Source organism: Anguilla rostrata, chromosome 1, assembly GCF_018555375.3.
Source record: "Anguilla rostrata isolate EN2019 chromosome 1, ASM1855537v3, whole genome shotgun sequence".
In the NCBI taxonomy this organism is placed as follows: Eukaryota; Metazoa; Chordata; class Actinopteri; order Anguilliformes; family Anguillidae; genus Anguilla; species Anguilla rostrata.
In genome coordinates, this window is record NC_057933.1 from 26023313 (window position 1) to 26047323 (window position 24011).

A 24011-nucleotide genomic window follows, 5' to 3' on the forward strand; every position below is an offset into this window, starting at 1 on the left:
CATTAATTTTCAATCTCTTGTTTTGATAAAATATATTCTGTTCAACAACTAGGTGCCAAAACCCGTTTTTCTAGGTTAGTGTGCCCTTTTCACCTTGAGCACCTGCCCATCAAAGGGTCTCTGCACAGCCCTGGTGCAAAGAAAGCTTTTTAAAAACGGAAATGCATCGATACAATTATTTTATATTTCAAAAATAAAATAATACCCAGCAGACAGATGATACTCAGTTTTAAAAACTGGAAACAATTCTTAGGTATTGTGGTTTTAGGGCCTGCAATTATTTTAATCCCTCCCATGTGTGCATACAGGGAATTAGTGCTATATTGAGGTGCAACATAACTGATTTACCATGACAAGGTCAAAGCAAGGTCAGGCAACCTGCTACCTCTGACCTCTCTGCGCACCTCTTCAGAATTTAGAAAATAATGTAATCACTTTCATACAGAGATGCAGGCCCGTATCACAATTACTTACTGATCGAAATTCACCAATCATCAGACTGGCACCTCTGCACAAGCATCAAAACACCCCTTTCCACCAAAAAGATACATGCTTTATCATATCCCTGTTTGCTTGTTTAAAACCACATAAAAGTTCATGCTTGTGTGATTGTGCCTTATACGAAGCCTTATATTTGTGCTATTTTATTATGAAATAATATTTTTTTCTTTATTTAATTTGATCAAATGTGTGTGTGCCTCTCTGTTCTTGTATGTGTGTGCTCTACATATTTATTTGTGTGAGAGTCAGTGTGCATGCCTGTTTGTGTACTGCGCGTATGTGTGCGTGGGTGGGGACAGAGGGGGTTCACAAAGGAAGGCTCCACATGACTGTGAGTGGGAGGTGACAAATGTCACCACGCGGCAGTCTCCACCCACTCCATCCGCCCTCTCCCTCGCCATTCCCTCTCATCCCATTATTTCCCCTCTACTCCAACATCACATGGAGGTTTGCATCAGTCTGACTGTGAATCCTGTCCTCCCTCCTCTCACTATATCTAATCCTTCCCTTTGTGCCCTCCCTCTCTCGAAAGGTGTAAATGACACAACAATGCTACAGCCACCTGCTCTTCTTGCGCTATCCCTTCCTGCTAACAGAGACTGGGTCCAATTTGGTGGAGTCAGCTGCGACGGCTTCGAAACGCACCCTTCTCCATTTCATTACCGTGCCCGTAGACTGCGTCTGCGCTGAATGTGTACATTCCATTTGAGAATTAAACTAGGAAGGATTCTCCAGGAGCTCCCTGGCCGTAGTCGCATTAGCGCTGACCTCCGGGGATCGGATTAGTTCATGTTTAATGCAATCTGACAGACCACCGCTTGTGACTGAGAGAGAGCGAGAGAGGGATGAGGAAAGAAAGACGAACGGTTATGTAAGACTCGCAGCAGCGTCTGAGCGGGGGGAGGAGGGCGTTAGCCGCGCAGCGCCGTGGCGAAGAGCGCCGCTCTTTCTCACCGGAGGACCGGGAGGCGCCGATGCTCTGCATCCGCAGCTTTGTGTTGTCATGGGGGAGGTGCGGCTCCTCTGCAGGCTATGGGCGGATGAGGGGGACGTGAGCAGGGACTTCGGCGCAAAGGGCTGGTCGCGTCGTGAGTGGGGGCAGGGGAGGTTGGTCTCGACTCGCAGACATTTACATTCCGCTCAGATTGAACCGACATTCCAAATAAGTCGTTTCAAATATTTAATGAAATTACATTCCTCCTATGATAGAAATATAATTCAATTAAACCGTTCAATTTCTTTGAACAATCGTGCTTTAAATGATCGTGTTAATGCATTTCGGTTATCTCGATGCAGGGAGGTGAGACTGTAGACTACAGTAAGTGAATACTAAAGCGCAATGCATTTTAATATTTACGATGAAATGTCTACGTCACCACAGATCAAGGGCACACGGGATAGTGTCGGGGAAAGCTGCTGGCGCAACCCATCTTCACACATAAACAATGAAGATGTACATGACACCATGAGGAGGTTGCAATTTACACGACATACAGAGAACTGGGGACAGTATCACACTACTGGTCTGCCTAGTAAATGATAAATTAATCCGTTTGTTAACAAATTATAATAATGATGATTATTATTAGTGTTATCATTATCTAAATATTAATCATATTTATCATATTAATGACATTCTGCATATGAGACACAGCTGAGTGTGGTATGGGATATCTGGTCAATGTGACATTGCATGATTTATGTGTTTATTTTGTCTTCACGTACACATAAATGTTTGGCTTTGAAGATATGCAGCCAACAGTGGCATCTTGTGGCCATTACATCTCACCCATTTCATTATTTTAGAAAAATACTGCAATGGTAGTCAGAAGCACTGCGTATACTCAACAACTCAACACCCCTCCCCTTGCCACACCCCACCCCCTGCACCTCCCTGTCCCCAAGTGTAAAATTGTGAAGGTGTCGAACCTCTGTCCAACAACACTGCAGATCACATTGCACTGGCTCTTCAACACTGCTACATGGAAACATTTCTAAAATATGGCATCGCATTCTATGGGTCTGTACATGCACAGATTTGGCACAATGAACAGTTATAATAAATTATAGAGATTACCATACCACCATGTAGTTGTAAACCAGACATGTTTATGAGTCATGTTTATTTGTATTGAAAATGTAAAGTTAATTTTGCTGAGGACCCTCAATACTCCTCTACAGCCCACTCAGGATCCCCCAGCCACGAGAGCCTGTCAGCGTGTGCTGACAGGGCCTGAGAGAGAAGACAGTGAGGTGGCCTTTGTGCCTGCTCTTCATTATTAATGTGGAGGCAGGTACAGAGTGAAAGTGAGCACTTCTCTGGGCTCCTGTTACCAGCTGATCTCCCTGATAACCCCCCTCCCCCCCCTCCCCAGACGCTCCTGCCCCAGAGGCATTCTGCGCGCCCCCCCTACTCCCGCCTGTTTGCACAGGAGATGCCGGGGAGAGACTCCGTCAAAGTGGCCGTTCGGGTTCGACCTTTCAACAAGGTCAGTCGCATTTTTACCATTTTGCTGTGAGAGCGTTTTCATGTGTGTGCATTCATAAAAGGCCTACCCTACTTTTCAGTTAGCATGAGGCTAACTGCGTAGAAATGTTCATCTGTGAATTTGCTACTGATCCAGACATATCTACTTTCAACCAAATGGGATGAAAGAAGATTATTTCTAGTTCAAACTAGAATTATTATTGTGACTGTTTTGGCCTGAATTACTCTTCATCGTGGTAAATTCTGGCATGAAATGTGCTTCCACTGTCTGGATGGGTGGGGGTCGAGAGATACTGCTGCATGAAACAGTAATGAAGGCAGACCTTTGTATGTGATGAGAGAAGAGATGAGTAACTTGTACAATATTCTTTGCTGCAAAAGTAAAATCTAAGAGACGTATGCCCACGGCTTTGTGATAATTGATGTACTGTGCTGTGCTGAGCCTTAACTGTGTCACTGTGCTGCTCTTTTAATAATTATGCTGTGCTACAGTGTGCCTTCCTGAGTGCACTGCGCTATGCTGGTTTGTGCTGTGTTGTTCTCTGCGATGCTGTGCCATGCTAACTTGAGCTGTTGTGTGAAATGTTGTGAAGGGCTGTGTTACATTGTTCTGTGGTGTATCATGCAATGCTGTACTTTGCTTGGCAGTGTTATATTGCATTAAACTGTGCTGTACTGATCTGTGCTTCTCTCGCTCGGTCTCATAGGAATACACGTCATAGTGTCCTTGTGTTCCTTGGCATACTATGCTGTACTGTGTCATGTTGTATCAGGCTGTGCAGTACTGTTCTGTTCTGTGCAGTACTGTGCAGTGTTGGGTCGTGCTGTGCTGTGCTGTGCATAGACACTGTCACAAAGATGTTTTACAGTGGAAATAAAAAATAAATTTGGTCAAAAAATCAGGCATGAACCCCTGATTTTGGTGGTGAGGAAAAAAGCAGTGTTGGGTCATGCTGTGCAGTAATCAGGGTCATGTGCTCTATTGTGCAGTGTTGGGTCATGCTGTGCTCTATTGTGCAGTGTTGGGTCATGCTGTGCAGTAATCAGGGTCATGTGCTCTATTGTGCAGTGTTGGGTCATGCTGTGCTCTATTGTGCAGTGTTGGGTCATGCAGTGCTGTATTGTGCGGTGTTGGGTCATCATCTGCTGTATTGTGCAGTGATGGGTCATTCTGCGCTGTGCTATGACACGTTTGCCATGCTGTGTCACGCTCCAGAGGGAGAGGGATGCCGGTAGCCAATGCATCATCACCATGAGCTCCAGCACCACCACCATCCAGGACCCGCGCAACCAGCAAGCCCGCCGTACTTTTACCTTCGACTACGCCTACTGGTCCCACAGCAGCTTCGCCAGGAACAAGGACGGCCTCTACGTCCCCGAGGAGCCCGGCGGCCGCTACGCGGACCAGGTGGGGTTGGGGTTCAGTTGGGTAGCTGTACCGACCGTATGAACAGCCACCTCAGGCAGTTACATCTCATCATTCTCAGGGGAGAGGCTCTGGAGGCAGAAGCACTCCGAATAAACTGAATTTAAAAAGTTATGACATTGCAAAAAATACATTCAGCACAGTGTTGACAGTCAGGCACCAGGGATGGACAGAGCTGACATATCAATGAGAAAAACATCTTCCTGTCTTGGGTACCAGCCACACAAATCCCCGGTTCTTTTTTGTTTCATAGAACATTCCAGCTAAAGCAGAGATACACATTTTCATTTTGAACATTCTGTATATTTTCAGAGCAAAAATATGAGCTCCCTGCTGGCTCCCTTCATGGTACCTGACATTAAAACGGATTCAGTTGTTGAAATAACTATTCCTTGGTTTTTTCCATGTGCAAAAATACTGTTCTTTGTATCACAGGAGTGCTTCCCATATAAAAATACATAGTAACCGATTTTGTTCCATGAATATATCTGTTTATTTGTTCTGTTGCTATTGATTGTGAAAGATTGATTATTGATATCATTATTAATTATTGGGTATTATTGATACCCAGGGCCACGTATTTCAGGATCTGGGGCAGGGTATCCTAGATAACGCCCTGCAGGGGTACAACGCCACCCTGCTCGCGTATGGACAGACGGGTTCAGGCAAGAGCTACTCTATGGTCGGGTACGGGCCCAACAAAGGCCTGGTGCCCACACTCTGTGATAGGCTGTTCCAGGCAGTGAGGACCAATCAGGACAATCGGCAGTGCCAGGTTTGTCTTCCTGTAGCCATATCTCTCCCACATGTTGCCTTATGCAGACAAATGAGAAACGTATTTTTATTTCTGAATATTTGTGACCTGAAGTTGACTTTAAATTTTGAATTCCCGCAGATCTTTTTCAGTATGTTGGAAATCTACAATGAACAGGTAAACACACAACTATGTTTGTCTTCCATATTTATGTTAACTGTTTCACTGCATATTTGCAACCACAACCTTCAAGTAGAATCTTTATATACAGTATGTGCTACAAGGTGGATGGAGTATGGTATAGATATACACATGATAGATCTCCATCGGGTTTGTGGTCCTAATGAAAGAAGATGGGGGTATATACTTGCAATGTGCTGTAATAGGGGGGTTTTGTGGGGGAGCAGGTGTGCTCATATGCAAATGAAATGAAATATGATTACAGTATTATTGCTGATGTGATGAAAGGATTGTGATGAGGTCCTCTGCTCCAGGTGATTGACCTGCTGTCCCGGGGCACTGGTTCACGTCCCCCGGGGGGGCTGAAGGTTCGGGAGGAGCAGCAGCGGGGGTTCTACGTGGAGGGCCTGAGGAGGGTGCCCTGCGAGAGCTCCGCCCAGGTGGCGCAGCTGATGGAGCAGGGCACCCGCACCCGCACCACCGCCTCCACCCACATGAACGCCAGCAGCAGCCGCTCGCACATGCTCATCGTCCTGCAGCTCAAGCAGGTGTGTGTGTGTGTATGTATGTGTGTGTGTCCTCGTGTTCATATGTGCTAAGGTGTATGTTTCTGACATAACATATGCACTTCTGTGTGAGAGTGGAAATGTGATTATGTGTATGTGTGTGGCAGAGAGTGTTCGTTTGTACGCATGTGTGTGTTGTGGTGTGTGTGTGTGTGTTCCATATGTGTGTGTGTTTCTGTGTTTCTGTGTGCATGTGTGCATATGTGTGTGTGTTTGTATGTGTGTATGCAAATTCAATTATGTCACAGCATGGTTCTCCATCTCTCTGTAGATCTTCTCCAAAGAGAACATCACCAAGCAGTCCAACATTAACCTGGTGGACCTGGCGGGCAGTGAGAGGCAGAGGTCATCGGGGTCCGAGGCCGACCGGCTGAAGGAGGGAACCGCCATCAACCTCAGCCTGACCACGCTGGGCAACGTCATCAGGTCTCAGCTGCCCAAGGGATCACTAACCTTCTGGGCCTTTTGATATTATTTCATTCATAGCATGTGTTTTTCAGTCTTTATACTTGAATGTTTGCACTCAAAAATGTATCATTCACATCATCGAGAACATCTATCTGCCGCTCAAATCTCTCTTGTGCCCTGCTGACAGATGATTCCCCCTTTTTATTGGTCTTTGTTCCATTTTTATTGTCAATGTCAGTCTATTGTTGTATTTGTATGCCTGTTGCACTGTATTTTTGTGTGTGATAAATTCTGTTCAGAATATGTTGAATCTACTTGAGTGTGTGTGCGCAAGGTACCGGCCTTATACTGACGCACTCAGTAGCTCACAGACTTCTGTTTGTTTAACATTCCCTCTATTCCATATTTCTCTTTTCTTTTCTCTCCATGTTCCAGGAAAATGAATTGCTTTTATGAGGGTCACAGTTAACCACTATTTGTGTGATTAAGGTGGTTGAGCTAATTCAGTGCTCGGAGGGACCCCCTCAGGATATGATTAAAATGCAAGTTCAAATACCTGTGGGTCATGTGCTTTTGATAAGAAACCTAGTCAGATGTAAGCTGTTAAATCAACCTCAGCCTGACCATACCGGGAAATATCATAATGCCATGCAGAGCCGGCTGCTGGCATAAACGCTCTATGTGGTTTTAAACGTTTTTAAAAACTTTTTTGAAAGCTTTTTAACTATGCGGTATTCACATGGCCCGAATGGCTTTTTCGGTGCTATTGTTCTTGCGCTGGTTCCCCAGTTCATGATCCCAACAGCACTCACCCCCAAACTTTACATTACATTACAGGCATTTAGCTCTTATCCAGAGCGACTTGCATCCATTTATACAGCTGGATATCTGAAGCAATGCAGGTTTAGTACCTTGCTCAAGGGTACAACAGCAGTCTCCCACCCGGGAATCGATCCTGTGACCTTTAGGTTACAAGACCAGCTCCTTACACATTATACTACACTGCCGCCCCCCGGGTCTGCAATCGGTTCTCCTTGGTTCATTCTTGCTTAGGGCCACCAAAGTTCTAGAGCCTGCTCTGATGCTATGGGTGTTGAGCTCATATTTGGAGTGCTGAAGACCACCGTGCTGGCGTGGGCGGAGCCTCATCCCAAACAGCCATGTTTAGACGCTTGCACACTTCCTGTCTGATTGAAATGAAGGACTCTCTGGAATCTCTCCGACCCGCAGCTCCCTGGCAGATGTGGCCCTGGGGAAGCGGGTGGTTCATGTCCCGTACCGAAACTCGGTCCTCACCAAGCTGCTGCAGTCCGCCCTCGGGGGGAACAGCCGCACCGTCATGGTGAGTCGTGGTTCTCAGGCTCGGAGAGGTCCATACAGAGGTTACGGTCAGTCAGCAGGTGCTCTTACCATGCGTTACTTAACAAAACGTGTGCGGGCAATTGCTCTGAAAGCATAGTTGTACAAACTACCAGTTATTTCACACTGAAAGTAGCTAGCCTACAGCAAAGCTACCCTAAAGAGAAATGTAGCTTGCTAAACTACAGTTACTCAAAAATGTAATTCCAACTACTTTATAAAAAAATATAATAAAAAGAATGTTATTGTCATGTTCCCCAGACATGATGCTTGTGAGCAATGCCTTCTTCTTTTTGTATGCAGCAAGGACCACTATACAGCTCAGTGGTCTTCACAAATTTGAATGTACTTGAACTACCGGCAAACTGCTGCCAAATGTAATTGAACTACTAGTTTAACTGCATGTATTTAAACTACTCCAAAACACTACCTATGTGTTACAGAAAAGATGATTAACGCATAACTGTTAGTGCTAGAATTTGGCTAGAATCAGTCGCTCATTGGAACACACTAGTCTATTGTGGTACTTTAGGTTTTTTGTTGGCCGCTGCACACTTCACAAGTATTCTTGTCTCTCAGATTGCTACTCTGAGCCCCGCAGATATCTGCTATGAGGAGTCTCTGTCTACCTTGCGCTTTGCAGAAAGGTGAGTCCAGATTCTCTGTGCACATATGTTGTCACGCAGAAGCACTCATCACTGAAATGGCATGTTTTCTCCTTAAGCACCATATGATGATGATTGGGTTGCTGTCATGGCTATAAAACTTTTCTTTTCTTTGGAACAATATATTTTTTCTTGAAGACATAAGATAGAGGAAGAGGTACTGTTGATAGAACTATCTAAATAGGTATGTATTTGTTATGTTTGGCTGAATGATTTCTTGTGTGTGTGTGTGTGTGTGAGAGACAGTGTGCATGTGTGTGTAGGTGTGAGTGTGTACATGTTTGTTTAGGTGTGTGTGTGTGTGTGTGTGTGTGTGAGAGAGTGTGCATGTGTGTGTAGGTGTGAGTGTGTACATGTTTGTTTAAGTGTGTGTGTGTGTGTGTGTGTGTGAGAATGTGCATGCGTGTGTAGGTGTGTGTGTGCACATGTATGTTTAACTGTGTGCGTACATGTGTGTGCATGTGTGTGCTTGTGTAGTACACTAATCTGTGTGCATTGTGGAGCAGCTCACGCGTGCCCTAAGCTCTGCAGGCCTAGAGGCCTCTGACGGTGCTGTCTCGGCAGGGCCAAGCGCATCCAGAACCGGGCGGTGGTGAACGAGAGCCCCACAGAGCGGCTCATCAAGGAGCTGAAGGCCGAGAACGCCAAGCTGCTGCTGAGGCTGAGCCGGCTGGGCCAGGAGGGCCGCCAGGGGGAGGACGAGACCAGTACGGCAGCCTGAGAGGCCATCTTCTCAGCACGAATACTGTGTGATAATCTGTGTTATTCTCCGCATGATGCTCCGTGTGATTCTGTGTGATTCTCTGTGTGATTCTCTATGTGATTCTCTGTGTGATGCTCTGTGTGATGCTCTGTGTGATGCTCTGTGTGATTCTCTATGTGATTCTCTGTGTGATGCTCTGTGTGATGCTCTGTGTGATTCTCTGTGTGGTCCATGTGATGCTCTGTGTGATTCTGTGTGATTCTCTATGTGATTCTCTGTGTGATGCTCTGTGTGATTCTCTGTGTGATGTTCTGTGTGATTCTCTGTGTGATTCTGTGTGATTCTCTATGTGATTCTCTGTGTGATGTTCTGTGTGACGCTCTGTGTGATGCTCTGTGTGATTCTCTATGTGATTCTCTGTGTGATGCTCTGTGTGATGCTCTGTGTGGGCCGTGTGATGCTCTGTGTGATTCTCTGTGTGATTCTCTATGTGATGCTCTGTGTGATTCTCTGTGTGATTCTCTATGTGATTCTCTGTGTGATGCTCTGTGTGATTCTCTATGTGATTCTCTGTGTGATGCTCTGTGTGATGCTCTGTGTGATTCTGTGTGATTCTCTGTGTGATGCTCTGTGTGATTCTCTGTGTGATGTTCTGTGTGATTCTCTGTGTGATTCTCTGTGTGATTCTGTGTGATTCTCTATGTGATTCTCTGTGTGATGCTGTGTGATTCTCTGTGATTCTCTGTGTGATTCTCTATGTGATTCTCTATGTGATGCTCTGTGTGATTCTCTGTGTGATTCTCTATGTGATTCTCTGTGTGATGCTCTGTGTGATTCTCTATGTGATTCTCTGTGTGATGCTCTGTGTGATGCTCTGTGTGATTCTGTGTGATTCTCTGTGTGATGCTCTGTGTGATTCTCTGTGTGATTCTCTATGTGATGCTCTGTGTGATTCTCTGTGTGATTCTCTATGTGATTCTCTGTGTGATGCTCTGTGTGATTCTCTATGTGATTCTCTGTGTGATGCTCTGTGTGATTCTGTGTGATTCTCTGTGTGATGCTCTGTGTGATTCTCTGTGTGATGTTCTGTGTGATTCTCTGTGTGATTCTCTGTGTGATTCTGTGTGATTCTCTATGTGATTCTCTGTGTGATGCTGTGTGATTCTCTGTGATTCTCTGTGTGATTCTCTATGTGATTCTCTATGTGATGCTCTGTGTGATTCTCTGTGTGATTCTCTATGTGATTCTCTGTGTGATGCTCTGTGTGATTCTCTGTGTGATTCTCTGTGTGATTCTCTGTGTGATGCTCTGTGTGATTCTGTGTGATTCTCTGTGTGATTCTCTGTGTGATTCTCTGTGTGATTCTCTATGTGATGCTCTGTGTGATTCTCTGTGTGATTCTCTATGTGATTCTCTGTGTGATGCTCTGTGTGATTCTCTATGTGATTCTCTGTGTGATGCTCTGTGTGATTCTGTGTGATTCTCTGTGTGATGCTCTGTGTGATTCTCTGTGTGATGTTCTGTGTGATTCTCTGTGTGATTCTCTGTGTGATTCTGTGTGATTCTCTATGTGATTCTCTGTGTGATGCTGTGTGATTCTGTGTGATTCTCTGTGATTCTCTATGTGATTCTCTGTGTGATGCTCTGTGTGATTCTGTGTGATTCTCTATGTGATTCTCTGTGTGATTCTGTGTGATTCTCTATGTGATTCTCTGTGTGATGCTCTGTGTGATTCTGTGTGATTCTCTGTGTGATTCTCTATGTGATTCTCTGTGTGATGTTCTGTGCAATTCTATGCAATTCTCTGTGATGTTCTGTGTGATTCTCTGTGTGATGTTTGTGTGGTTTATCTCACTATCTCTGTTTCATTCCTCTTTATCTAAGGATGAATTTAATCAGGATTCTTAATTTTTAAAGGGGCAACAAAAGGAATTTCAGCTTGAGTTTTGTTTGCAGGAAAAAGGCCATAGGTGGAGAAAAGTAAATGGTAAATTTTGTGCTGATATCATTATGTTTTTTTTTAAGCGGCTGTAATTGATTGGCAGGCCTTGCAATAGAAACACAAATGCATGGAGTGTTCAGAAGCAGCACAGACATAGGGCTGGGTGCTTTCATGATAAAAGGATAAATTAAGAGCTTTGATGAAGTGTTCTTTCCATCGAATTCCCTCTTTCACTGTCCACATTCTTCTGCAGCTTCTTCTCCCATGTCACTTGTTTTTTTTGGCATCACCGTTGTGGACTGTGTGTTGTAATTCATCTACAGTGCAGTGTCCTGTGGTGTGGTATAATTCATGATAGGTGTAGCGCGGTGTGATGTGATTGGTGATTGAGAAGTGTGCTGTGATGTGACTGGTTGTTCATTCAGAGGAGCTGAGACGCTTGCTGACCCACAACGAGCTGCAGATTCAGGCGATCCAGACCCTTTGGGAACAGCACTTACAAGAGGCACTGAAGGATTTGGAACAGCAATATGCTACTATTACACAGGTATCAACTGTAAAGCTCAGCATTTTTAATGTTTATGAATTATAACCCAAAATCTCAGTAGCACTACACAGCAATATTCATATTTATGAATTATAAACCTACTCCCATGAGCAAATTTGTAATATGAAGAAGAAAACTAAATTGCATTTACAATGTTTCATCATTTTCTACCATATTTCTGTTCTCCTCCATCCTATCTCTCTCCCTCCCATTTCTTTGTCCCTCCTCCTTTCTCACCTTCCATTTTGCTCTTTGCATTCCTCCCTCTCTCTGTTTCTCTTCTCTTCCCTTCCCCCCCTCCCCCCTTCACCCTGTCAGGAGCGGAGGATGATGGACATGCACCCTTACATCCTGAATGTGAATGAGGATCCCCAGCTCTCAGGAGTGGTGAAGCTCTTCATTCAGGAGGGTGGGTGGGTCACTCTCCTGCTCCCTCTGGTGGACATCTGAAGACTGACAACCATTACTATATCTTCAAGTAGACTCAAAACACATTATTTGTTTGTATTTATAATGCAGGTGAATGGGACATTGGGCTGTCAGATACCTCACCAAAGGCAATCACAATCAAAGGACTTGGGTAAGCCGGGTTTGGAAAATGACTAGTACAATCCTACACTGAGTGCATAACAACCCTGTACTTGTTGATTAGCAGAGAGAGTGAGATACAATTGACCAAGCAAATAGAAATGACGTAAAGGGATACACTCAAGTGTTATTCATTGGTATAGACAGATTTTATATGCTATGATTGATATTGTTTATATTCACAGCATTTTCTGATGACCTTTCTAATGGTTGCAGGGCATTTTGGTGTTTGTGGTCTAAACCACAAAAGTAATTCCAAAGTTGCTTGCACAGCAAGGTTATGCCTCCAAAGCAATTTGTATGTGTATATTACCTGATTACTGTTTGAAAATTAAACATACTCTCATTTCTGGCTGGAGCCAGTTCCTCTGGCAAATGCAATCTGAAACTGTGAAAGAAATATTAGCACAGTATAAAAACTGATATTTATGTTTATAATTGTGGATAAAAGCTATAAAGTTAATCTGTTCCTAAGTAAAGTTCCTGGAAATATAATGTCACTGTACAAGCTGCTTTAGATTTAGTTGAAGTGTATTTTCTTGAAAAACCTGTGCAAATATTTCAAATATCCTTCATTACACATGAAAAATGTCTGGGAAAACTGTCTGAAATCATACTCACCATAATGTAGGCAAATAATAATAATAAAAGAAAATCATAATAAACATTTGAATTGAAAATAAGTAAAAGGTTCTTGAATTAAAAACTACAAAAAATATTTTTAAATAGCCCTTTGTAAATACTGCCTTTGCTAGTACAATTGAAGAAGGTACTTTTTAGCATACTTTTTTTTATTTCAAATTGGTTTTGAAATGGGGCCTACCCTGTAGTTCATCCATCACAGAGGGTCAGTGCGTGGATGTGTTCCATGGTCCAGAATCATATCCTGACCGTGTGTGGGGTGATTATACCATAATGACAAATGAACTTTAACATTCCAGATTGCTATGAAGAGCAGTGGGCTCTGTAAGGACGCTTGGCTGTTGTGTCTCCGCAGCATTCGGGAGAAGCACGCGGTGTTCGCCAACCGGGAGCGCCGGGTCTCCCTCAGTCCCGAGCCTGGGGCAAAGGTCACAGTGAACGGAAGCCCTGTCACCCAGACCACCCACCTGCAGCACCTGGTACTGAGCAGGCCTCTGTATTTAGGAGTGCACCGAGATACAACTCATAAGCTATCAATATCAACATGTAGTAATTACAGTCATCAGAATATTATCAATGTGTAAGCAAGACAAGATGTATTTCACCTGAAAATGTAAAATATGTCATTTGTGAAATATAGAAAATATATATTTTTCCCATTCCCTGGGGTCCCAGTATCGCAGTTTGTGAACCTTTCACTTAGTCTTTAGGCCTGTGGGATCATATCTCCCTGCTAGGAGTTAATCTTTTAATCTTTTCAGTTGTAATGTAATTTCTGTGTGGTTACATCATACAGGATCGCCTGATCCTGGGCTCAAACAGCACCTACCTGTTCATCGGCTTCCCTTCCGAGCGCTGCGGGGAAGACTGGAGTCGCTACGACTACGACTACTTCCAATCAGAGCTGGCGGCTGCTGAGGGTTTCCACGTGCACTCGCTGAGCGCGGAGAACCTGGGTGAGAGCGAGCGTGCATGAGTATGTGCATAGGCCTATGTATGTGCCAGTGTTTGTTGTGCGTGTGGGGGTCTGTGTGTGTTTGTATGTGTGTGAGAGAGTGAGTATGCAGTGTGTTCAGCTAACTGTCGCCTCCTGCAGGAGACAACAGTGCAATGCAGAGCCAAGCTGACCCCAGCTTGCTGGCTGTGTTCTACGACTACATCAAACTGATGCCAATGGTGGCAGAGGCCAATCAGATGAGCCAGGAGCTCCACAAAGTATGTGAACCTGAACTATGTGGTGGCATCTATTCAATTAAGTAATGAATACCTGTCAAAATCTCTCCTCCTGCTACGTGTCTTAAGTTATAATAACTACTTCATTACTTTGCTTGTCACGTAGTCATTTTACAATGCAATACAATAAATAATCATTTCACCTCCCTTTAAATCTTGGTGTCTTAACATGACTTAATTTTGAGCTTTCTTTGTGTTGCTCCCAGGGAGTTCAGTTCAAGCTGGAGATAAAAAATCTTGCGATCTCCGATTCCAAAGGTCACGACCTGGAGAAGGAGGTTGCCGTCAGGGTCACAGCACAGGAGAACAAACAGGTGAGAGAAAGCTACCCATGGCTATATCTCTGTAAACACAGACCATTCACTCTGCATCATTGATGAACCCCTGAGCAGCTGAAGAATTGCTACAGATATTCTATACACTGCCAGATATTATCACAACAAAAGTCTTTTTTTTTTTGCCTTTGCAAAGATAATTTTCTGGCTATTATCAATTGCTATCTATAGCTGGCATACGACAATAAGAAAGTTCAGAGGAACAAAGAGAGGAGCAGTTTAAATGCATGTATGAATAATAAAAATATATTAAATGTATATATATTTAGGTATATGAATTCAGTGCCCCGAGATAAAGGCTAAACTACATAGAGTATACACTGAAATATAAATCATGCAGAGGGTATGAATGCAGAAAGTGTATGAAAGCATAGCATAATGATCAGTTTGATGCCCTCCCCAGGTGTGGGCGTGGTCCAAAACCAAGTTCATCAACCGCAAGTTCCTGATGGAGGAGCTGTACCAGGAGTGGCTGGAGAAGGGGGAGGGGGGCAGCCGTTCCCCCCTGCCCCGGGAAAGGGACCCATTTTGGGATCCTCTGGAGCCCATCCACCTGGGCAGTGCCCACCTGTGGCTGCAGTCACTGGCCTTCCGGATTCCCCTGGAGGAGCAGGTGGAGGTGCTGGGGTCAGAAGGCACAGAAGAGGCCATACTGCAGACTCGACTGGTGCCCTGCAGCCCAACAGGACTGTGGGTAACAATAGTGCCGCACAGTTATGTGCTATATGTAAACCAGATAGACAGCTCCAGCATAAGTGTGGTTATTGCTAAGACTCTAATGGTGAGACTGTAGTGGTGACTGTACTGGTAATGTAATGGTAGGTGTGGTTATTGCTAACATTTTAATGGTGAGTCTGTAGTGGAGATTGTCCTGGTAATGTAATGGTCACTGGTAAAGTGGTTATGGACGCCATGCTAAAGCATCCCCATTCCCAGGCCCCTGGGGGAGGAGGACATCCTGATCGACCCCACAGAGCTGCTGGGGAAGAGGCTGGACTTCACCCTGGTGGTGGAGCAGTGCTGCGGCCTCCGCTGGCTCAGAGACGCCCGGGACCGGGGCGTGCAGATCGGGTGAGAGTGGGGGTATGGGGCCTGGAGGTTGGGCAAGAGTGGGGTACAGGTGTGTGCAGATCGGGTGAGGGGGGCGACTGGTGTGTGCATATTGGGTGAGAGTGGGGTACAGGTGTGTGCATACTGGGTGGGGGGGGGTTTGGGTATGGGCATATTGGATGAGACTGGGGTACAGGTGTGTGCATATTGAGAGAGAGGGAGGTACGTGTATGGGCATTTTGGGTAAGGGGGGGTACAGGGTGTGTGCATATTGGGTGAGGGTGGGACTACGGAAATGTGCATATCGGCAGAGAGTGGGGGTTAAGGTGTGCGCATATCGGCTGAGAGTGGGGGTTAAGGTGTGTGCATATCGGCTGAGAGTGGGGGTTAAGGTGTGTGCATATCGGCTGAGAGTGGGGGTTAAGGTGTGTGCATATCGGCTGAGAGTGGGGGTTAAGGTGTGTGCGTATCGGCTGACAGTGGGGGTTAAGGTGTGTGCATATCGGCTGAGAGTGGGGGTTAAGGTGTGTGCATATCGGCTGACAGTGGGGGTTAAGGTGTGTGCATATCGGCTGAGAGTGGGGGTTAAGGTGTGTGCATATCGGCTGACAGTGGGAAAACAGTTGGAATGCAGGTCAAATGAAAGTGGGGTATGTGAGGAGCGGGGTAGGACTAGTCACTGGGGATTCCTAAACCCTTCACCCCTCTGTTTGTGTCTATGTCTGTGTCTGGATCTATGACAGGTGATGGGTAATCGGCTGTGCTCCTTCCCATTTCTAGGTTCCGCGTGTATGACAGCCCCACAACCTTTTACACTCCCGCAGTCTGGCATGACACCAACCCGCAGCTGGACCACAGCATGCGGTTCACCATGGCAACTGTCACCCAGGACTTCCTTAGCTACCTGCAGACCAACGCGCTGGTGCTGGAGCTGTGGGGCCTTCAGGGTACTTCCTGCATGTGCTCCCTGTACTCCAGTCCTGCCACGCGGTTGTCGATTGATTACAGAGTGATCGATTCTGCCTTTCACAGCTGGCTGTGCTGAAATGAGCTCCTCGCTGGAGGACGTGAGGATGACGATGGAGGAGAGCGTTGCCATTGGCGACACCACTTCCTTGGAGCCCGCTGTGGTAAGCTTGGGCCATTTACAACACTTTAACTTATTGTGCGATTTACTGTGTACAGTGCTGCTTATGTGTGTGCATACTTTATACACACTACAAAAAAGTCTGCCTTTTTTTCTCTCAAGTAGCAACTTTTAGCTTAGTTTTCAGGTACTGCTTGCTTGAAATGTTCTGACCCTGTTAACAAACCTTGAAGTGTGTCAACCTCTCTAATCTCATTTGTAATATTTTTGTCTTATTGACCGGATAAGTAATGGAAATATGATTTTCAGTCTAAATATATAGACTAAAACACTGATGTTGAAACTAATTTTTGGGCTTCTGCAGTGTAGCACTTAGTGTGAGTTGGTGTACATCTGTACACAGGGGCAAGAGCCACAGCACAGCCTTGTTTCAGACCTGAGCTCCACTATCAGAGTGCTGCAGTTGGACTTGGATCAGCTGAAGAAGACCAACTCTTCCCTGAGGAAGGAGAACAGTGCGCTGAGAGACCAGCTCAACACCCCCGCCAGAGAGGGTGAGAAGTCTCTCTGAAAATCTGCATTCATTTATTTAGCAGACCCTCTCATTCAGACCCACTTACAATGCACACAATACGGCTGAAGAAGACAGTGCTGTAATAAATGTCATAAGTGCCACACTGAAGGGAAAATACAAATAAATCCATAGTAAAATAATGCATCTGCTTACTTTACACTTTGGCACCAATGCATGGATTCATCACGTTCTGTCAATAACCCTGATCTCCACTTCCTGCTCTCGTCCCGCCTCCCAGGTCCAGAGGCCAATCGGGGCAGGCCGGAGAGACGGGGCAGTCTGAGACCCAGCTGTGATGCAGAGTTTGCCAGGGCGCTCAAGGTCTTCTATCACAGCATGAACTCAGTCCGGGGCCAGCTACAGCGGCTTCGTAGACACAAGCCCAGTGTAGGTTGAGCCTCAGGACCTGGGACTTCATTACCCACAATGCCGTGCCATATCATATTCATTTGACCAGTGGTTCCCAAATAGTCTGAGAGCAGGTGCTAAATTTGGATGGAACAATACATTTTAAATGTGAAACCGGTGCTTTTAACACAATGTCAGTATAACTGCACGCCCATTGTGTACCTGTAGGCTTATATATACACAATTGATGCATGTGCCCTGTCTATACCACAGAGATAAGCCAGTACTTATACTGACTAACCTACTCACCATAGGGTAAGTGGCGATGGCTGTTATACAATCAATGCATTTAGAAAACTACCTGGATTAAAAAATAAAAAGGTAAGTACTAGTAATAGGTAATAAAACAAAAGGAATTAGCCAGACAGGAAATGATCATTGGATCACGTGATCATTCCTCTACCTCTGATCTGATTGGCTCTTTACCAATCACGCACCGCTAAGCAGATTCAGATAGGCCCCTTTCCTGCCTCCGTCCCCAGGAAGAGGCGGACCTCCCGGGCCTGAGGGAGTTTGTGGAGGAACAGGGGCGCCTGCTGCGGGATTTCGGGGAACAGCTGGAGCACAGCGTCACCACGCTGAAGCAGGACGTGGCCGCCATCGTCCGCAGGAAGCGGGAGCGCTCGGGGATTTGGTCCTGACACCACGTGCCGAACTCCGGGGTGAGGAGTTCAACTCAGCCACCACACCCCATTTTCCCTACATCTCTCTAGAGTGGTAATGTCCGGCCTGGTTTCGGGCTGTGGGCCTCCACGAGCTTCAGTTGCTCACACCTCCATTTTGTATTTTCATTACCCTGACTTTCAGGACAGCACAGACAAGCACGCGGTCTCCTCCAAAGCAGGTTTGCCAGTTTTTGAACGGGAACACGCTTTTTCGGGCTGCTGGCGCAGGACTGCACATGCCCAATCGACGTGTGGATGGGCAATGCGACGGAATGCAGGTGGATCCTGCAGATGGGAACTCGTCGTCCCGGAGCGAAGCAACCCGACACATCCGCGCACTGGAACCGTGCCCAGCGGGCTGTGCAGTCATACTCCCATTTCCTTAATTTCACTTCCTCCCATCATGCTTCCTCTATGAGAGGGATGGGCAATCCTGCAGCTGGAGGGCTGCCGCGTATGAAAGTTCTTCTTTCCACCAGTTACCCTAACTAAAAAAAGCTAACTGGCTGTATACATCAACAATGGTTCAATCGTAAATTATATCACAGTAAAACGTTTCGTATAGAGACACAAGAACAGTCTTCGGCTGTCATTCACGCGCTTATCAAGAAATGTAGCTAAAGATGTCAGATGGTGTAAATGGTGTGGCTAATTAAGTAATTACGGCCAGAAGTTGGCATTAAAACCAGAAGCAGATACAGCCCTCATTACCCACCTCTGCTCTATGATCTATTTTGCTTTTATTGAAGTGCTTATATTTTCTCTGTTAAAGTTTTACCTTATTGTTTTATGGTCTTTTATCTAAAAGCTATTTGAGCACCTAGTATTAATACATATGAGAGAAAGAAGTGCATTTGTGGTTCGATAATAATCCATAATAAAATAAAAATAAATAAAAATAAGTACCAGAATGATATAAAAACTGACATTTATATTTATAATCGTGAATAAATGCTTAATCCATGCATCAATAAGTTACATAAATCTTTCTGTCCAGCCTGTTTTCATGTCCTGTGATGAATAAAACATTTTTCATACATTCTGCCTCACTGGAATTTTAGCACCTTCAATTGGTTATGTCTGGAAAAATTAAATATTTAGAGGAATATTAAAACAATCATAATTTTCTCCATTTCGGATGGCTGAGAAAAACAAAGCACCAGTGCGAATTCTCATTTCTCACATGCAATTTACACCTGGCCACCATCTCCACCTTTTTTCACTTCGGGGTGTCGGCAAACAAATCGGCCTATTGGCCTTCTCACACTCTTAAACATCGGTGTCAGCATCAGTACGCATTGTTTGACCTCTAATCTGAATACATAATGCCATCATATGCCATGGTCGTCCAGTATTATATGTTTCACTGATAAATGGAACCAATCACATTCTCTGTGTGCCCTCGCATTGAGAACCACTTACAGTATGCAGCTACAGCACTTGGATGGAGGTGCTCCAGCTCCAGCGTCTGATTGCTCCAGCGGTATAATGACTCAATGCATCCACTTCGATGGATTCCAACAACAACATTTATTCACCAGACAAATGGGGGGGAAACACAGGCTTTCATAACAGGTCACGTCACTTATATCCCCTTTGCTTTTTTTTCCCCCATCAAGAACAGCTTAATAACATGAATACACTTTCCCCTTAAAATTGAGGAGAACAAACTGTGCATATGTTTCAGTTGAGGGATAAGGTATGTGGCTTAGGCTACATAATGTTAAAATGTCTTTGAAGTGTTAAAATGACAAACGAAAAATGGACTATCGGTGAGATTGACATCAAACCGTTGTTTTAAACCGATATCTTTGAAGTGGTAACGATGTAAAATGAAGCGGTTCCTCTTTCACAAAATTCCTGCGAGCACAAACCCACATTACAAGTTAAAATAACGGTTATTTTAAAAATCTAAATACAGTAACCACAACAAGTCCAAACAGTAAGACGGGTATACATGCACGTTATGTTTCTTGATTTAAAAAGTGTTCCGTTTGCACTTCCTGATCTACCGCTTTTCAAAACTAAAATAAATATATCCAGTCCCGCGTTATGAAGGAGCATGTCATCTGTGCCAGCCAGAAAACATTCAATAGTAGTGGAAATAAAAACAGACGCTAATATCTCTGCTATCGTTCCCCTCACTGCAGTAGTGGTTTCGTGAGTGCTCAACTTCCGATTAGGTGCTACCTGCAACAAGCTACATCCCCTAAAATCTGTCTGAGTTGGACTGCGCGCGGCGCATCGCTATCGTGAGTGGAATAGTTGGTGCATCCCCCCACCCCCCAAAACTAACATTACACAAAAAGTGGACTTCCTTTTCGTTGCAAGCAAACATCACTAAGAAACAAAGGAAAATGCATGATGAGAAAAAAACAAAAGTACCCTTAAGTTAAAAATCAAGCAAGCCCATATAAAGATGAAAATGAAAAGTGACTATAAAGAACAATGATACTGATTAAAATGAAGTTAATCTTAACAGACAATACACTAGCATGCCTGAGTCATCGGGGATTCCCTGTTTGATATCGTGATGTGATCCTTCTGTCTTTTTCGACTTAATAGAGTCTACAATACAAGTGCATTGCACTGCCCCTGTGTGGATTTCTGCGAAATAGTGAGGTGGTCGTTATAGACCAATGCTACTTCCAGGCTATTGCACCCCTATGCCTGTAAAAATCTGTCATTGCAACATTGGACCTCTCAAAAGAGGTGTACAAACAAGGTAAAGCAAATTAATTCAATAAAATGACATTAATTAAAAAGGTAAGACTTTCTCTGTGCCGCCCTCCCAGCACACCAAAACTGCAACACTTAGAACAGGACTGACTTCTGAGGTTGTGGCAGTACACGGCTGAGCCACGTTAGCTTTTTGAAAGCTGAGGTGGAGCCACTCCTCCGTGCGAGGGCGGGCAGCCTCGGTGCCATCCCGGATTGGTCGAGACGGGCCGCTCGTCTTTCCGTCGGCCAATCGAATAGAAAGAAGGGGAAAGGTGGGTCCAGTCCAGTGTTGGTTTGAGACCCTGTCTGAGATGAAGGTCACGTCACTATGGTGACGGTTAGAAGATTCCGGACAGGCCGCTGCCCAGAAAATTACTGGCCGACCTTTGTGCGTGATGGATTTTTACGGCAATCAATTACACACTCACACACAGTCACTAATGCTGTCATATAGTCACGCGCGTGCGCACACACCCACGCAGTACCTAATGCTGTCATACAGTCACATGCACACACACACACACACAGTCACTAATGCTGTCATACAGTCACACGCGCGTGCGCACACACCCACACTCACACACAGTCACTAATGCTGTCATACAGTCACACGCACGTGCGCGCACACACACCCACACACACACACGCAGTACCTAATGCTGTCATACAGTCACATGCACACACACACACACACAGTCACTAATGCTGTCATACAGTCACACGCACACACACAGTCACTAATGCTGTCATACAGTCACACGCACGTGCGCGCACACACACACACACACACACACACGGAGTACCTAATGCTGTCATACAGTCACATGCTCACACACACACACACAGTCACTAATGATGTCATACAGTCACACGCACGCGCACACACACACACAGTCACTAATGATGTCATACAATCACACGCACGCACACACACACACAGTCACTGATGCTGTCATTCTCAGACACACTGCAGGCTTTGCCTTTGTAGTCCGAAGGAGAAGCGGACTGGGCCGGGTGAGAGGGACGAGGAGAGGTTGAGTAGAACGACGGGGCAAAGACGCGAGGAAGAGGGGGCCTCCCTCCCTCCCACCTCCCACCCCCGCCGTCCCGCTACGAGCCGGGGGAGAGCCAGTGGCGGATCTCGTCCACGCCCCGCTGCACCTGGCCCAGGTAGAAGTCCACGTTGCGGGAGAAGTCGGAGCACACGCTGGACTGGGCGTCGGCCAGGGTGCAGTACAGCGCCGTCCCGCCCACGCTGATCACCATGGTGACCATGCACAGCAGGAGGAGGAGCAGACAGGAGTCCAGGCCCACGTCATCTGAACGACACACAGACGCACACACCCATCAACCTCAAGCCAACAGTCATAACAGAACAAAAATATGAAATAACTACACCAGCAGTGGCCTGTATGCTTTAGGGAAAGAGAAATTAGAAATCTCACCTTTAAAATAATTACTAGTTTCATCCCACTGTCATTTACTTTACTTAAATATCAAGCATGTCAATTAACTGAATGTGCCGCTGGCAAGTAGAGATTAATTTCTAAAAAGTACCTTGACCTTTACAAAGAATGCACTCAAACTCAGCCAATAAATCACTCTTGGCTATACATGATTTCGCACCAGCCGTGTATAAACGCAAGACAAAATAAAAGCCTGCAAACAAACTTAAGAGAATCATAGTCTGTTCCAGAATCGCTTCTTAAATCACCAAAACTCTGCATATTGATCCATCAGTCATTGCAGTCCCACCACTCATCATCTACACTCACCAGCCAATTCATTAGGTACACCTGTTCAACTGCAAACTGCACCCGTTAACGCAAATATCTAATCAGCCAATCACATGGCAGCAACTCAATGCATTTAGGCATGTAAACATGATCAAGATGATCTGCTGAAGTTCAAACCAAGCATCAGAATGGGGAAGAAAGGTGATTTAAGTGACTTTGAACGTGGGATGGTTGTTGGTGCCAGACGGGCTGGTTTGAGTATTTCAGAAACTGCAGGGATTTTTACGCACAACCATCTCTAGGGTTTACAGAGAATGGTCAGAAAAAGAGAAAATATCCAGTGAGCGGCAGTTCTCTGGGCGAAAATGCCTTGTTGATGCCAGAGGTCAGAGGAGAATGGCCAGACTGAAAAGAATTACCAGAACCTATCCGAATGAAAGAATTGCCCTGCTTATAATTAAGGAAGATAGGCTGGAGAACAATGACTGGTTAGAAGGTAAGGTTTCAACCTCCCCTGTTTCCAAGTAACAAGCTGTCACGGTTAGTGCCTAACCTGGATCCGCCATGTCCTCTGGCTCGCTGAAGCGCACCTTGCGCTTGGGAACCTGTTTTGGCGGGTCCGGGGGCTGGGGTGGGGACCCCTCCAGCGATGACCTTCTCTTCAGGATGGAGACTAGGCCCGGCGTGGGAGCAGTCTGGGGGATGGTTGGGGGCAGGCACGGGTGGACACAGGAGAAAGAGTTCAGTCACAGACACAGGAGTGAGTCTCAAGGGCTAGAGAGGACTGTTAATAAACTGTGAGTCCGGTGGGACGCATAGACCTGGGAAATGTAGTTTCTTACCATAAAGCATAAGAACTGAAAAATGTTTGATGACGAGAACAGGCGGGCCCATTCAATCCATCCAGGCTCATCGTTTCACCTACTGGCTAGAGCAGGGCTGCACAAACCTGTTCCTGGAGGTCTACTGTCCTGTAACTGTAATTCCAACTGATTCTAATAATCGGCAGCTCAATCAAATCTCTATCTCTAAATCTGTTGAATGAGGAGTGCTCTGTTATGGTTGGAGTGAAAATATACAGGGCAGTAGATCTCCACAGTTGGGCAATCCCAGTCGATAGAATTTCTTGCACTTGGCCAAACCTGTTCTTCTACAGCCCTGAGGTCTGCCTCTACAACATGACCCGACAAGCTATTCCAGGCATTTTATACAACACCGTATTAAAAAAAAAAAAATCTTATGTAATCCTCGTTGTTAATCCCTTTAAAAAAAAAATAAAAAGCTCAAATAAATTCCCCCTTTCAGCTACTGTGCTCAGCTCATCCCGAAAAATCCTGTCGCTGCAATGACTCTTCAAACACGCGATCCTAATAATGCAGACCTCAGCATTTAATGCACATTTTTTTCAAAAAGCTTTTCCCCTTAAAGACCAT

General features: G+C 45.3%; 2 protein-coding genes across 8 annotated transcripts in view; one reads left to right on the forward strand and one right to left on the reverse strand.

The window, feature by feature from the left end:
* Nucleotides 1-1244: 1244 nt before the first annotated feature.
* Nucleotides 1245-19160, forward strand: kif28 (kinesin family member 28). Of its 3 annotated transcripts, XM_064332079.1 has the most exons (25): nucleotides 1245-1608; nucleotides 2877-2990; nucleotides 4206-4397; nucleotides 4987-5190; nucleotides 5311-5346; nucleotides 5664-5897; nucleotides 6187-6341; nucleotides 7554-7665; nucleotides 8262-8329; nucleotides 8912-9054; nucleotides 11418-11539; nucleotides 11858-11948; nucleotides 12059-12119; nucleotides 13125-13248; nucleotides 13566-13725; nucleotides 13866-13984; nucleotides 14209-14316; nucleotides 14741-15027; nucleotides 15274-15408; nucleotides 16168-16334; nucleotides 16420-16517; nucleotides 16878-17028; nucleotides 17287-17435; nucleotides 17939-18118; nucleotides 18264-19160. In XM_064332079.1, exons 2-24 carry the CDS (start codon nucleotides 2937-2939, stop codon nucleotides 18095-18097), a joined length of 3129 nt encoding a protein of 1042 aa, XP_064188149.1. In that variant the 5' UTR covers nucleotides 1245-1608; nucleotides 2877-2936; the 3' UTR covers nucleotides 18098-18118; nucleotides 18264-19160. The 3 variants fall into 3 exon arrangements, with proteins under 3 accessions (XP_064188149.1, XP_064188140.1, XP_064188158.1); XM_064332070.1 differs by having other exon boundaries at nucleotides 17939-19160; XM_064332088.1 differs by having other exon boundaries at nucleotides 1245-1589; nucleotides 17939-19160.
* Nucleotides 19161-19632: 472 nt separating this feature from the next.
* cnsta (consortin, connexin sorting protein a) overlaps nucleotides 19633-24011 on the reverse strand; it is a 35681-nt gene continuing 31302 nt past the window's right edge. For all 5 annotated transcript variants that reach the window (XM_064332112.1, XM_064332121.1, XM_064332129.1 and 2 more), the window contains exons 10-11: nucleotides 23132-23273; nucleotides 19633-22161 (exon numbers count right to left, since the gene is read on the reverse strand). In XM_064332112.1, coding sequence (XP_064188182.1) covers nucleotides 21953-22161; nucleotides 23132-23273 — 351 coding nt within the window. In that variant the 3' untranslated portion in view covers nucleotides 19633-21952. The remainder of the gene's footprint in view (nucleotides 22162-23131; nucleotides 23274-24011) is intronic.

Bases quoted from the DNA above. Each gene is read 5' to 3' on its own strand.
- kif28 (XM_064332070.1), top strand. From the start codon at position 2,937: ATGCCGGGGAGAGACTCCGTCAAAGTGGCCGTTCGGGTTCGACCTTTC. The intron at 9,055-11,417 runs GTACGGCAGCCT...TTGTTCATTCAG, and splicing joins CCAGGGGGAGGACGAGACCA to AGGAGCTGAGACGCTTGCTG. The intron at 17,029-17,286 runs GTGAGAAGTCTC...CCCGCCTCCCAG, and splicing joins CAACACCCCCGCCAGAGAGG to GTCCAGAGGCCAATCGGGGC.